General features: G+C 46.8%; 1 protein-coding gene across 1 annotated transcript in view; it reads left to right on the top strand.

Annotated features, from left to right (window-relative positions):
• The window catches only part of LOC131260652 (RNA-binding protein Pasilla), a 69,014-nt gene that overhangs the window by 26,462 nt on the left and 27,210 nt on the right, over positions 1 to 15,342 (top strand). The window contains exons 2-4 of the mRNA XM_058262431.1: positions 2,629 to 2,810; positions 10,241 to 10,849; positions 10,892 to 11,093. Of these exons, the coding sequence (XP_058118414.1) occupies positions 2,629 to 2,810; positions 10,241 to 10,849; positions 10,892 to 11,093 (993 nt within the window). The remainder of the gene's footprint in view (positions 1 to 2,628; positions 2,811 to 10,240; positions 10,850 to 10,891; positions 11,094 to 15,342) is intronic.

Raw genomic sequence — 15,342 nt, 5'->3', positions numbered from 1 at the left:
TAACGATTAAGCATGTCTTATAATAAGAGAGTGACATAGCGTACACACAACGACCTCGGCCAGGTTATCGTCCTTGATCGCGCGTGTGGATGGTGTCATAATCGGACATTGATTGCGGCAAACATTGCGAGGTTTTTTAACCCTCTTGGAAGGATATATTGACGAGAGTGTGCCATACAGCAATACAGACACACGCGTTTACGAAGAATCTCCCAGCTGGCAGGACAGCATACAAGGGAAATACCAGCGCAAACAGTGGGAGAACATCTCACTTCGCGGTGCTCTCTGTCATGAAAGTCCTTTAGCGCCCCGAATGTTCCTGTTCACGTGTGCATTCGGATGTTGATGGTATCCTCCCGAATGAGCTGCAGCAAAAGTCTGCTGGAGAGTCTTTGGTAGCTCCTCCAGACAGCGACGTTTATCCTTTTTGGAGGTCCTGTTTTAGCTCATTGCTCTACCATCAACAAGGCATATCTTATTGCTGGTTTGGGTGTGTGTTGTTGTGTTCGTTATATGCTCCACTCCCCGGGGAAGGTCATTCGTAGAACACACTCTGCTGCCGTCGACGCTCATAATGACGTTGCCAATTCGCGTATGTCCTGAGCGTGCCACGACGAATTCCCGAGCCAAACGATTCTCTCATTTATCCGGGGATCTACCCTTATCTCCTGGTCGACATTGGTCCGATACTCGCGCCTCGAAGAGAGCCATTTCTGGCGCACGTGTTTTCCCGTGAAAAGCATCGGTCCTTGCGGTATGCAGGATAAAAACATGAGTGACCTACTCGGAGAATCGGCCACTCGTCGGTGTTGTACCATTAAAAAGAGTCCTTTTGGCAGTTACGCATACCACAGAGCTCCCCTAAATTGCACGCACATAGATGAACAGGATAGTGTCCCACGCCGGGCTACCCCGGGGGATGGCAGGTACTCCGAACGAGATGGAGCTGAGCTGAGCGCCCCCAACATATGTCACGAGGGCGTCGGCATCATCGAAGCATGACCGACGAAGGTTTATCAGCTGTTTTCGGCAGGCTTCTCCCTTCTATCGCAGTCCCTCTCACTGCATTTTCGATCCCCAGGATCCCATTGTGCACTGGGAGCTGTCAAAGTGGTGGATGTCAAACACTCTCTCTTCGGGTTTCGCTCGGCCATTGCTGTAGCGGATGATCACACTTTTCATAACACATACCGTGTTTTATTATTTATTTTCTTTTTACTTGCCTTCTCTTTCTTCAAAACCCCCTTGCAGACGCCTTCGGGTTGTCGCACTGGCGTCGGATTTCAAATGTCGTATCTCGTCCTGAGAGGCAGAGAGACAGAGCAAGAGAACGAAAAGCGGGGGGGGGGGAGGTAAACTAGTCCACCTTTAGCGAGGTCATCCGCAGTAGCAGCAACATCGCAACCATGCGGAGGCTAGCGCGTGTGTGTGTGTGTGTATATTGTCCTAGATTGCATTCAAATATGTCAAATGTCAGGGAGGATATTTGGGGCGGCATTTATGTCGCCCGTTTGTTCGACTCTCCACTCTAAATTTGCATGCATTATGTGTCGTTTGATCTATTTCGTGATCATGGAGGGTTTTTGATTGACTGCATTGGGGCTTTGCGGGATCCCACGAAGGAGTATGATCCCTTCCTTAAAACTAACAAACTATTCATAAAAAGCAAATGCTGCAATAATGTAATGCTTGTACATACATCTACGTTAATGTGTGAAAACTGATAGTAAAACAGTCTGTGCTTTTTTTTTATACAGCTACGTACACTGTGTTAATTTGCTATTTGTTTACGTTTGTTTGTTCAATGGCGCACTTTTTCACGCGAACTGCTGTTTTCATTCGAACAGTCCGACAAAATTCAGCAAGAAGCCAAAAGTGATAAGGCCGACATTATGTTGAGCGCTTGTTTTCGGTCCCCCTTACCGAAAGTGTACATACTATGCAGCGATAAGTGGTAATCATACTTCTGCGCACAAACACACTTTCCGCGCTTATCTTGGCGTGCCTCCGTTGAAAAAAGGCCGACGTTTTACTTTTCGTTCGGCATCTCCTGCCTTCACCGGGTAGGGGTCAGCTACTCACCCGTAACCGTTTGTCGATGTTCTGTCTGCGTTTTTTTTCTTTCTTTTGTGTGTGCATACGGAACCGTTCGATAGGCAATGGGTTTAGAGCGCGGGCTAAGCCTTCAGATTGCTTATCGGATCGTTATTTATAATTCCTATATTTTCCCCCTCTCTTTTCAAACGTGTGGTAAAAAAGCTTCCAAGTTGAACCTTGATTGAATGTCGCGCCATTTTGCGTAAAAACCGCATTCGTCACCGGCGAAACGGCCGATTCTTTGTTGTAAAACCCAGTTGAATGTAACGGCTGAGCAATGCAGGAAACTGGGCAAGATGTGGTATTGGAGCTAGGCCGAAAATCGTTGATGTAATGACCGTTTTTTCTATCACAGAATACAGAAGCTATCTTTATACAGATCATAAGATTTGGTCATAATTGGAAGAAGTTATGAATCTCCCTATCAATCATTCCATTGTTAAACGATGGCTTCCTTTCCATTCTAGATATCTTTACGTTGTCTTGCTGCACTTAAGGGTAATTCTTCTCCACCTCAATGCCATATCTCAGCTGGTTCTTTTCTGCTGCAACTAGTCACCGTTGCAGTTGGCACGATGCGCCTACAGAGCGTGTGCTTGGGCAGTGGCATCGATTGTGACACGGTACGTTTGCATCCACCCGGTGCGGAGTACATTCGGTGGCGGGGCTCAAACATTGAGCAAAGCCTGCGCTCGCCAACGTTGGCCAACGTGGTATGTCCGCCATCTTCTTGCCGACGTTGACCGGGGTATTGTTGACCCGTTCGCCTTGGACACCAGCGCCGATGCCGGCTGGAAGGGAGTTATGATTGTGGTTAGTGGGTCGTAAAACCGTGGGGTATTTCCAACCGTGCAACTGCGTCCACTCGGCTGTTCGGAAGCGATCGTTCGATTGATGGACTGGTCACGGTGCCGGATAGAATCGGCTTCGGGGATTTCCTTTTTCCAAGCCCATCCCATAGATCTTGCCGGGGGAGATGGGTTTGATGAGGAGTGTAAGTATGAAACACACCAGTGCCGGGGCGTAAAGAACACATTCTAATGCTATCAATAAACGAATCGATTCCTAGGAGGATATGGCGGTTCGAGCGTGCACCGTTAGTGAGGAAAATCTTGGATAATGATTGCGAAAAGCGAAGAAAATAATCGGCAACTCGAAACGGTGGACCTCAGTACTGGGAAGTGATTGCCTGTGCAGACCGAACCGTAGGCAATCGTGTGGAAATGCCTGCCCTCCCCAACACGCGTGCCGTCCGTTGGCGCAAGATGGCGGCTCCAGTTTCGACAAAGCAATTGGCATCAATTAGCGTCAACTGATCGAGCTCAAGGATGCCCGTGTACGGGCTCGGTGGGTACGAAGAGAAAATGTCCGGGGGAAAACGAAACAAAAACCAAAGGGTGAAGGGTTTTTTTAAAGCCTAATTTCCATGCGAAAGTGATGAACCACGTGGCGTGCACAAGGATGCACAAATGCGTGCGCGCTTATAATAAATCACGTGCGCGATATGTCTCGTCGCAAACGAGGCCGGGTGGGGGGAAAGTGGCTGTAAATTAGTGAACAATTATCGACTATCGATCGCCAATTGGGGGTTCCGTGCCCGTTCGGAACGTTCGCCCAAGCGGAACCTGGTGGTCGAAAGTGAGTCGATTTCGGGCGAGTGCAAAACGCACTTTCGGAGCGTATTCACTCGCTGAAATGAAACACTTGTTGCATGATGAACAACATTTTGACGCTTAATCGCATCCGAAGCAAGGTGTCCCAAGTAGCATTTCGTGCCTTGTCGCATCAAAACGCCTTCTTGTAGCGATCGCTGGGTGAGATTGGGAATAGAAACCAATAAAATGTTGGTCGCCATTTGTCGATCGTGTCGATCTCCACCTCTACATCGAATGAATGTACATGTGTTGGATGGAATCTACACAATTTCCATATGCCACCGATTACCAAACGGCGTTTGATAGAGGGGAAATCTAGAAAAAAAAAACGAGTTAAGCAGCCTCATCCGCCGCAGCCTCCGCCAACCACTGGCGTGAAGATCGCCTAAACTGCCGTCTTCCCTGCTCGCTCACTCCGTCGCCCATCCGATCAGTTCATTCTGTCGCCCTGGGTCGTGTGGCACAAGGTTCTGTCGCGATCGTTCGGGTCGCCTTGCCGGATAACAAGTCGAATCTATATCTCACTCTCACACAAACACAGCAACCACAATCAGCGTGTGATCGTGGGGCGATCATATGGAGATTTTTTATATCCACCCTGGGTTGAGAACCCGAACCAAAGGGATGGTTTTGCTGATAATGGGAGAAAAAGTCCACCGCGGATGCTTCGATACGGATCGCCGTCGATCTGACGACGTGGGTTTGAATTCGAAAATCCCCGAACCTCGGGAACTTGCACATCCGCGGCGGGAAGGGGTGGGAAGGGAGCTCATCGATTCTGTTTGGTCGTCGACGCTCTCACACAGCGCGCGGAACTAAGCCGATAAGGCGCCCTCGTGGTGACTCGACTCGCGCCCCGCGGGTTAGTGTGCGTCCGCGATCACATCTCGTCCCCCACTCGTTGCTCCTGCACTCCCTCCTGTCATGCGGGGCCCGTTCTTGGAGCGTGGACTCGTCGCGGTATCGGCTCGGGGCGAGTAAGCGAAACAGATAGCGTCAGTCTAAACCAGCAACAGCAGCAGCAGCGGCGGAGGCAACCAAGCGCCGCCGTATCTGCAGCGAGCGAAGCGAACGAACGCGACCGGACTGGACCGACGACGACGACGAGTTAGCTGTGTGTTCGACGCGATGAGGGCGTCCGCCGGCGAGTGTCAGTTTCAGTCCAATATCGGTCGTGCATAGAAATAGACAAAAACTCCGTGCAACTCCGCCGCTTCAGTCGACGTGCGCGCGCGCGGGTCCGCTTCAGTTTACTGTGCTCCGATTCCACCGATTCCATCATCCGGAGATCGGATCCGTACCCTTGTTGTTCCTCGGTTGCTGGTTTCACAGCCTACCAGGGGGGAAATTTTTGCGGCCACGGTGTGTTCCACGTACGCGTATTTCCGGAGGAACACCTCCAACCCATTGCTCCACGGCTAGAACTGTCAAAATCGTTAGCTGTTTACCTCGGCGTTCGTGAAGGCTATCCTGTTTCGTTCCCTTCTTGTTGTTTTTGCTGAGGGGAACGGCAGTAGCTCATTAGCAGCTCGTGACACAACCACACGCATCACGCGCGCGCACCCGAGCCCGTTTCGCACTTGTCACAGGCGCTATTGTGCCATCTAGCGACCGTCGGTGGCAACCTTCCCGAGCGTCAACGTCAACAAGTGTCAAACACAAGACCATCCCGCGCGACGGCCTGCCAAACCGGGATAGGCGACCCCGGGGGGGAGAGGTGGGGGCGCATGGTGAGCGCGTTAGTGTGTGACACGATGCTTGTCGATCGCGCCTCTGGCCACGGTTGACGACGATTGTTGCGCTGCCGAAGAACCGAACCACAAGCTCTCCGGAGCACACAACGGGCAATTGTTTGTTTGTTTATTTGTTTAGTGAACGAACAAGCGGCAAACGTAGTTGGTGGCTCGCGATCACTGGACGTGGTTGACAAATCGATCCGGTTACCCGTTACGAAGTGTTACGCGATCGTACATGCTACTCCTTGAGGTGTACAGGCGTTCGTTATTTAGAACAATCTTCACATTTGATTGGTTTTATTTTCAGTTCGTTTTGTTTGCTATCAAGTGTTCTTTACTTAGTTGGTGACGTACGCGGAACGAACCTATCTATCGCTAACGGGAGTGTATGTGTGTGTTTGGTTGGTGTCTATTTTCGGTTGTTCGTGTATTCCCACTGGGCCACTAGATTTCAATGCCCGATAGGTTCCTCCATCGGGCGACCTAGGGGTAGCAAGCAGCGTACTGACCCGTTGTTTAATCGACACAAAACGCCCAATTGGTAATCTCTCTTTGCAAGGAATCCTCAGCGAAATGTGCTCCTAGTGGTCAGCATTGCGGTGCGCGATAGAACGTTTCAGAAAACAAGGAAGGAACACGCAAAACATCCTTTTTTCCTATCGGCTAGTTACTCGTTGTACAAGTACAAGGATCGGAAAAGCGTCGGAAACGAAAAGAATGGATTCGCAACTGTTAGCATTGTTCCTGCAAAGTGAGTTTCCATACAACGATAACTTACTATCCCTTTCCTAACCGTTCGACAGAAAGGCCCTCCGGCGAGCACGTTTCGTGAATCGTGGCGAAAAAAAAACGGGGGTTTCAACGCCTTTTTAAAAAAATATCTGCTTCCAACGCATTCGTGGCACGCAATTTTTCACTCCACATAGACACACAAACACACACGCCGTGGAATAAATCAACCACGGTGGCAGTTGCGTAGCGCTGGCGTATTGTAGGTTGAATTGCGCGACGATAAGAAAACAACTTCATTGAAACAGTTGATATGTGTGTTTCTGTTGCCCCCACCCCACCCGCTTTGTTTTTTTTTTTTGGTTCATCCCATCTCCATCCTTCCCCTATCGCCGATTCGCGCTTCGGTCGCCAAGCCTTCATCATTCCATTCCACAACGGCACGATTGCGTTGACTTATATTTCTCCGTTAACTGTTTGCGCACATGTGGCGAGTTCCGTTCCCGGTCGCGTCTTCTTTCCGATAGCGACGGAACGTACCCACGTATTTTGTTCTCCTCCTTCCCGACCCCTATCGCACCATCTAGGCGCTATAGCCACTTCTTTAAACTCTCATTGTCGCGGCTGAGGTGACGATTTCTTAGCAAACGCTTTGACCTAACGCGCGGTACGCAAAAGCGAGCAATGGTTTCCTCTCAGACCGAAGATGGACATTAATTGAATGGAGTCAGTCAAATCTATCGCCCGTCGAATGCATGCGTGGCGTAGAATTTCCATTTTCATTCTACGGTCGGCAACTGTCGTGGGACATTTCCCACTCGATGTTTTTCTATCTCCTCTGTTGTTCGCTTTTACATTGAACCGACACTAATAGCGCACACATCCGCATGTGTCTATTAGGTGAACTTCTGGAGCGCAACTCCGGTTTCGGGAGAACTTTTCACGCCCTTATCATCATCATTACCACTAATGAAACCGATTGTCTGCTGTAGTGTTACTTTTTTTATCTGTAACTTTCCAACCGTGGTTGATATCTGGGGAAAAAAAAAAGCTGTTCGAAGCACATACAGCTTGCGATATGCTGTGAGGGGGCGCGGAGAAATGAAGAATTTTGAAAAACAAAAATGTTTCGAATATTCTCCCCCCTAACAGCGCGCTAATGTTTCCATTTTCTAGAGCTCGCAATCAAATAGGCCAACCTGCTCGGGCAAACGGGGTTGGCCGCTGCTTGAATTCGCAGCTATGGGTAAATCATGTTGTCACAATCAATGACCCGCACACCATGATACCACCGTGGTGGTCGGGGCCGGGGGCTGCTGCCCACCATCGGCTAATCGTCTTCAGTTGGCCTTTCGCTCACACCTTTTTCTTCTCGCTCAATCCTTGGACTTTATGATTCCCCATCATAAGGCACGCGCTTCTCACAAACCCCTTCCCTGGTTTCCGCTCCAGCCCGGCCCCCAGCCATGACAACATATGTGTGTGATCACCATTCGTCCCGATCCCGGCTCGATGTCGCTCGCTTTGCCCACGTTTGCCACCGAAAATGCAAACGCAATCTGCAGAGGCCGGTTTTATTTGAATATTCAAATATTGAAACCTCCCCTAACCTAACCCGACACCGTTGGGGGGGTCCTCTCCGTCGATCTTTCACCCCCGTGCCGATTGGGGAAACGTGTTTCTTTTACTCGCTTTTTGACATCTTCGTGCAGCGAGAACCGAAGAGCCTCCCGTCCCCGGCTGGACATCAATGGGTAGTGGAGTTTGTCTCTGGGATGAAGAAAAATACACAAACTAGCGATAGCTTCATTAATAAGCAGTATTAAGTTCCCAAACAAAAAACAGCATAAGAACCTACGAGGAAACATGATCAAACAGCTTGAACCCTTTCAAAAACCTGAAGACAATTTTACTGCTCTGAGAAGATTTGCTTCGTCGTTACTTTTTAGCTTTCGAGTTCTTCCTAACCGCATTAACGCGCTTATATGTTTGGGTTGATCTTTTACCAAGTTTTAAGATTTTTCTACTGAACAAAATTTCCTTCACTAATACACTCAGGCTACTTGAACATTTAGGGCGAAACCCAATTTTTAAATGTTTGTTTCATAATGTTTGAATTGTAACCCGAAAGTTTGGCACGCACGCGGCATAAATATGTTGGACCAATATGAAATATCATCTAACGAAACCAGTTATTTTGTTTTTTTTTATTCATATTGTAGCTCGCTTATTGTTTCCTTCGTTACTTCGGAGTCGTAATTCTCGCACTGTCATTGGTCCGTTTTTATTTTATTATATTTTTATACCAGTTTCATTTCCGCTCGATGTTCCTTGTGTGACCATCTTTCGCAACATTCTTCGCCAACTCCCGACCGAGCTGCTCTCTTTTCAAGCGTTAGTTAAGGCTTTCGACACTGCTGCGGCCATTGCAAGATGTTGCAAAAATTTTCGCTAATGTGTGACACTAAAATAAGGTGGTTTGGGATCGTTTTGACTTTAATTTGCATTCGTCTTTTAAGGTCGCACTCGCTTTGGGTCGTTTTTATAGTGGTCTTGTTTTTTTATGTATTTTAACCAATTTGCATAAACTGAAAGATACGTTTGATACGTTACGGGGAGTTGTTGTGGAAAACGCGCTAAATATTCGCGAACTTAAATGCTGATGCTGGTTTTCGGTGCTCCAGTTTTGCAGCACCTCGCCAAACGGGAACATCTCGAAGGGGTCGATGGCACGGTCGCTGCTAGGAGTCGGTGTTTTGGTTTGTTTTAGCCCGAAACATGTTTGATCGATACAACGCGATCAAATTCCCGGCCGCTTTCAAGGGAGTTGTAGAGCTAGGACCGGATTTCGGTAAACCACTACCTGCTGCTTCAAGAAAGCACAACTTTTGTTAGAAAATTCTTCTATTTTAACCGTTGTTTTTCCACCAGAAATCAATAACCAGGCATATTTCGCAGATCGTGGTTCTCGTTCGTTATTTATGGTTTTTTTTTTTCGTTTCCACCCAGTTTTGGTTTTATTTCCCGATTATCGTTTGTGCCTTCCTTTTCTCCGCAGCATCTATGTTTGTTCTCCAAAGTTGAAAAACATGAATTATTCATCCCGCATAAATTATAGATACCTCATTTTCGAAGAAGATCGTTTCGATACGATAGTTTAAGTGTAAGAAGAAGAAGAAAAAACTTGATTATGATCAAAATAGACCGAAGCGGTTTAGTGTTGTAGGTGTGTTGGGGGCCTTACACACTGTTCGCTCTTTGTCAAGCTATCTTTTCCGTCTTTTTTTTTCTATTTGTTTGTCGCATATTTTTATTGATTTCGTTCGATTTTATAACCTTCTACACGGTGTCTATTGCTGCATAGTAAATCACATTCGCCATCCATCCTTCTGCTTTTGACACAATCCAGAGGAAGTAGCAGAAACATGAAATAGTTGGCGAAAGCCCAAAACCAAACCACAGCAGCACACCACACCGTTCCTTGAACTCTAGCAATTCGCGGCTGGCCAGTTTGAAAGGATAAGAAACTAAAAAGTGGTACACTAAGCAGCGCCCAAATCGGTTAGATACATGGAAAACGAAGTGCAATTATCCACCGATCGAGTGTTTTTTCTCCGACCCATGGCGCATCGAGAGTGAGTGTTTTCCTGCCTTCAATTACTGTTCACCTTGTTAGATAGACAGAGAGAGAGAGAGAGAGAGCGGTGGGCTTTAAAAATTAACCCACGAAAACCGACCACCGGAACAGCGTTGCGGTCGCGATCGGTGTTACGGAGTGGCAGTAGCGTTTTGCTGTAGGAAAACAGATCGGCGCTCCTTTTTGCGCCGTGCGTGCGTGTGTTTGTGTGTGTGCCTTTCGATTGAGGGGAGCTTGCGGTGGTTAATTTTCCGGACCGTTGCTCCGTCCGGCCGGCAAATCCGTACGCGACGGTGTGTTTGCGCGAGAAGCCATAAAAAAGGCGCCAAATGATAACCGCAAGCCAACAACAACAGCAGCAGCAGCAGCAGCAGCAGCAGCAGCAACAACTGCAGCAACAACAATATGGCACATTACAGCGCCAAGACAGTGGGAGGGCGAACGGAAGCCATTCGTCGTTGGAAAATTCACCCGATCACACCAACAATGGCTACTTTATGTTCGACGAGCTGAGCTCGGCCCTACACGATGAGCGCAACAATAGCAGCCCGGGTAGTGCTGCGAACCACCAGCAACACCATCGCGTCAGTTTCCACAGCCAGCAACACCAGAACGGAAGCGCCTCGTCCGTTGCTAGCAGCACCGGTAGCAACAGCAGTCTGCTGAGCAATGGCGACAGTTTGATGGCGCGCATCAACCAGCTCAGCCACCATCAGCAACAACACGGCCATCAGCAGCATCCTCATCACCACCACCACACGCAGCAACAGCAGCAGAACAGTGTCGCCAGCAGCATCATCGGAACGCCGACGAATCACGTCGACGCCGGTCCGGTGTTCCGATCGACTTCCACGCCGATCGGCTCCCCCTCCGACAGCATGATTGGCCAGCAGCAACATCACCACATGCTATCGTCCGTGCTTGCCCAGGAGTCGGGCTCGCCGTACGCCTCACAGCGCTTCCCATTCGAAGCCTCCGACGGAGCGTCCTTCCAGGTGGGCAACGCCAACCACCACTACGATAATGGAAGCACACAGCTCAATAGCTACGCACAACAGCAATCTCTCGCTCAGCAGCATCAGCAGCAAAGTATTGCCTTCCATCACAGTCAGCAACAACAACAACAACAACAACAACAACAACAACAACAGCAACAACAGCTACAGCAACAGCAACAACAGCATCACCACCACAGCCACCATCAACATCATCAGTACACTCAGCAGAAGTCCGGTTTCGGTGAGTTTTCACTCTTCCAAAACCTTCCACTACTAAAGTGCAGTACATCAACTTTCTTTTCCGTATGCCTAATTTATGTCAGAAGCAAGCAAGCAAGCAAGCAAGCAAGCAAAACAAAAAACCAAAAAATAAGAAAATAACTTTCGCAATCGTTTTGGGCAAAACAAGGGCAAATTTTTCGTTTGAATCGATCAATGCAAAATAAGCCAAAACAAACTATCATCACAGTACAAACAGAACAATGAGCCAATGTGCAAAACGAAATAAACCAGAAACAAACTTGGGGTTCTCTTGCCCGGGGCCATTTTGTTTACGAACGCCAGCGCGAAAAATCGATCAGCTGAGCAATGAATCAATACAGGAATGGAGACAGGCAAAACACGCAAATAGAAAAAAAAACAATGAAACAACCTCTAAGCCACATTTCGACGCATCTGCATGTGAATTCACCATTCTCACCATTGAACCAAAAACCGTCAAAACATTCACCACTATCATCCTCATCATCTGCCACCGCCAATCCGTCGAGCAGCAACTGTCGCTACGCCACACTCCGGGCTGCCAAAGAGAACGAAGCCAGCACACACACACATACACACCAACGCACGCCCGCAAGAAAGATGGAACGGACGGAGCGCCAAATAAATGCGACAACCACCAGAAATCTTTGACACCGCTATCAAGAGTCAAAAAAAAACGGGCAAGGCAACCTTCTAAGCACACTCGCGACGTATCCTGGTGACACCAACTACTTTACGCCTTTCTACTCACTACCTCTTCTTCTACATGCGCTTTCTATCACTACCCGCTTCACTGTTTTCCGCCAAAAAGTATTAAATACACAACGCGCTCCACACATCAATGGGAAATGGAAGAGAAAAGAGCTGTCCGGTTCGCTACTGCCACCACTTTTCACTGCTGCTTGCTGTTGCCAACGCGAATGGATTACCATAACCAGAAAGTCATCGAAAGAGGAGAACACCGAATAAGAGATGAGACAGTACTACGGGACGGGCATGTACAGGTCACACCGAGAAGCCATTCATCGTATTTCATCATCGACATACATAAAGAAAATCAAAAATAAACACTTTCAACTCAGATTTATCTTTTTTATTAACATCGTTTTCATAAACTACCGTTTTATTGTATTTATCACCGTAATAATTTCTTTTTATCGGTTTTTGACTATTATAATGATATTTTAATCCCTTTTCTATGTAGATGCTTTCCTATAAGGTGTTTTTTATATTCATGTTCAAGGGTTTTTTCAGTTCCATCTGTACAAAACTAACAGTTAACACGGGAAAAGTTGCCAGCAGTCACATTATAATTTGTGAATATGCTTTTAGTATATTTTATTTTACCACAACGGTCATAGTTCAGCACATTTTCACGTCACCATTTCTCGATTCACTATATTTAGACGTAACACTTTTTTTCGATAAGTTCGATAAGTATAAGTATAAGCTTTGCCATCTATAACCCACTTAAGGAAGAAACTCAAGGACATATTTAGCGGTTGTGTGTGGTGCATAAAGCATGATAAACGGGGCACGAATCGTGGTAGGAAATTGCCTTACCCTTCCGAATTCGCGCTGCATCGCGGGAAATCCCTTTTGCATAATTAATGACCCTCCATGATCACGCCCACCAGCTGCACGGGGTTCGGTAAATGCTGTCCTCAGCCAAATTGCTCATTAAGCATAAAACGCCCCCCCGGGGGAGGGAGTCAGAATGTTGCTGAATGATATGCCGTTGATTGTGCTTGTGTGTGTGTGTGTTAAGCTTGCACATAATTTTTTCATGCCGAACAAAAGCACATACACTGTGGTGATCGACTTTAGCAGCCGAGTGTTATAATTATGAAAATCGTTAGGTTAACGCGTTTGGCACTATAACGATTCTATCAACGAGTTTATTTAAAACTAGAAAAAATAAACAAACGCAAGTGGAATGGGAAAGCAAAACATCAGCCATTTGAGCAAAGCGGTTTTATATCTTACATTCATAGATGAGGTACTAAGGCAACTCCTTTTAAACCAAGGTTTAAAAAAATCAAAAGGGAAAACTTTCCCCCAGATAGTTTTTAGTCGCCACATAGAAAAACAAGAGTTTATCCTAGAGTGTGACTATCCTTCATTGTCGTTCGTGCCGTGTTGGTAGAACCCTGCCTGAAGCAAGGGGCCACGGTTTGCTTGACTCCAGCTCCCAAAGCACATGCGCCTGATCCCGAGTGCAGCGTAGGGCTGCCCTTCGAACCACTCCACCACTTGCAATGGGGGGTGGATAAAATCGAACTGTTTGTTGGCCTAGTTTTTGTTTCATACTTGCCATTCCACTCACCCCGAACTGTTGTTTTATGTCGCGAGAGAATGTATGATCCACGCTTCAGCACGGCTCGGTTCTTATGATGTCCTGGTTTTTGTTGAAGGGTGGATAGCAAAAAGTCTCAATTCACACAGTGAAAGCGTTTATCTGGAGGATTTGTCTTTAGATTTAGGTCGAGTTTCCTTACCCACCGCTTTTTCTTAAAATGAATAACATAATTATGCATTTTGAGACATGATATACACCGCCAACAGTATGAATATCACCCCTGTCCCCACCATGGAATTGCGACATTTGTGTCGCGTGTAATTCTAAACCAAATTCGAATATTTTTCTACATCTGATAAATCTTCTTAATGATCCATTGAATAGCTACGAAATATGACTACAACCTGGCTATCAATGCATGCTCATTAGTGTCTATTCAATGTGAAATCGAACACTCTCTGAACATTTCGATGTTATTCTGAGTTCAGTATTACCCACTTCACTTAATATATTTTTGTTATAAGTTTTCCAAGAAGATCGAATAAAACACTTAATGGAGGCGCCTGGTGGTCGACAATTTAAAGGAGGCGCATGGTGATGCACAAACATGAGCAGATTTGACATTCTCAAAACAAACTAGCGTTTTTTTTTTTAAATATTGGTTGCTTTGATGATTTGATGATTCTATCTTCTTTCAGTGGAGAAAAAAGCGCCACAGCTTTTATTTTCCAATCAGCGCCACTTTAACACAATTTCCCCAATTCACACACAATGTTGCGTGACGAGCGAGCTTCAATTTAATCGAGGCAGAAACCGATCGTACCCCCCTTGTGATGTACAATAAAAACACGATTGATATCAATTTCTGATTGGCCGCCGGTATCAGATGCGACGCTTGTCGTCGTGGTATCATTTTTATCGGTTTTCTCTTCCACTCTGTCACTGCCGAACATCCGAACTCGGCGAGAGGAAAAAAAAACAGCCAGTGCCAAATGGACCGCCCCGCAACAAGTGTCAATTAGATGGATTTTTTTACCCTTCACACCCTTCTGCTTTGTGCGCAATAAATATATCGTTATGGCAGTGTGGTGCGTACTGCAGTCGTTCTGAGAGCATGCTTTTTGCCAGTTGCAAATTTCAGGCAGCATGATTTGGCTCCCCCCTCATGCGCAACGGCGTGAGGTGGCTTATTGTTTGAAGTCGTTTGATCAATATCCAGTTTTCAAACGTTGTGTGTATGATTGATATTGCATCGTCGGGTAGGTTGGGAGGAAGTGAAAGATTGATGATAGGAGCACAAGCGAAAAAAAAACCTAAAACAACACCGCATGCAATAGTAACATGCTTGAAAACAACATATGACATGGAATTGGTTTTCTTGTTTTTGCGCAACGCTTTCACTCGTTCACGAGTACATAGTATTGCCTTTGGCTCGATGTATTTAAGGGAGCTCTTGCGTGAAATATAATACTGGTTATAATATCGGCTATAGTGCATTTGAAAGACTTCAGTTACGAACTCCACTCTTCAAGCTCCCAATTTACCATATTTGTCTTACAGCTTTCGATCGTTCGATAAAAAATCTTGGAGAACTTTCTAATTCCCCAGAGGAAAATTCCAAGATCTTCTTCTCCTCATGAATCTGTCTTATTTCAACACGACCTTTACCAGTACAGCCATCCATGCCCAGAAACGGGGCTTCCACCTAGAATCCTTTCTCCCATGAACGTTTGTGCTCATCCGAAGTCACATTTGCATTCTCCCAAAATTTGCACAAAAGCCCCGAAGCTTCTCATTGCACCCGAAACACAATTTGCCAACATTATTCAGCCCATTTCGCAGCACACAAACCACCGTCGATCCATCGATGGGAGGGTGCTTCGTTTTGTTTTATGCTCAACCTAGGCCAATGAAATTCGGAGGCAACAAC

This window comes from Anopheles coustani, chromosome 3 (genome assembly GCF_943734705.1).
Source record: "Anopheles coustani chromosome 3, idAnoCousDA_361_x.2, whole genome shotgun sequence".
Lineage (NCBI taxonomy): Eukaryota > Metazoa > Arthropoda > Insecta > Diptera > Culicidae > Anopheles > Anopheles coustani.
Note: the sequence above shows the minus strand (reverse complement) of the source record. Positions and strands in the feature narration are given on the sequence as shown.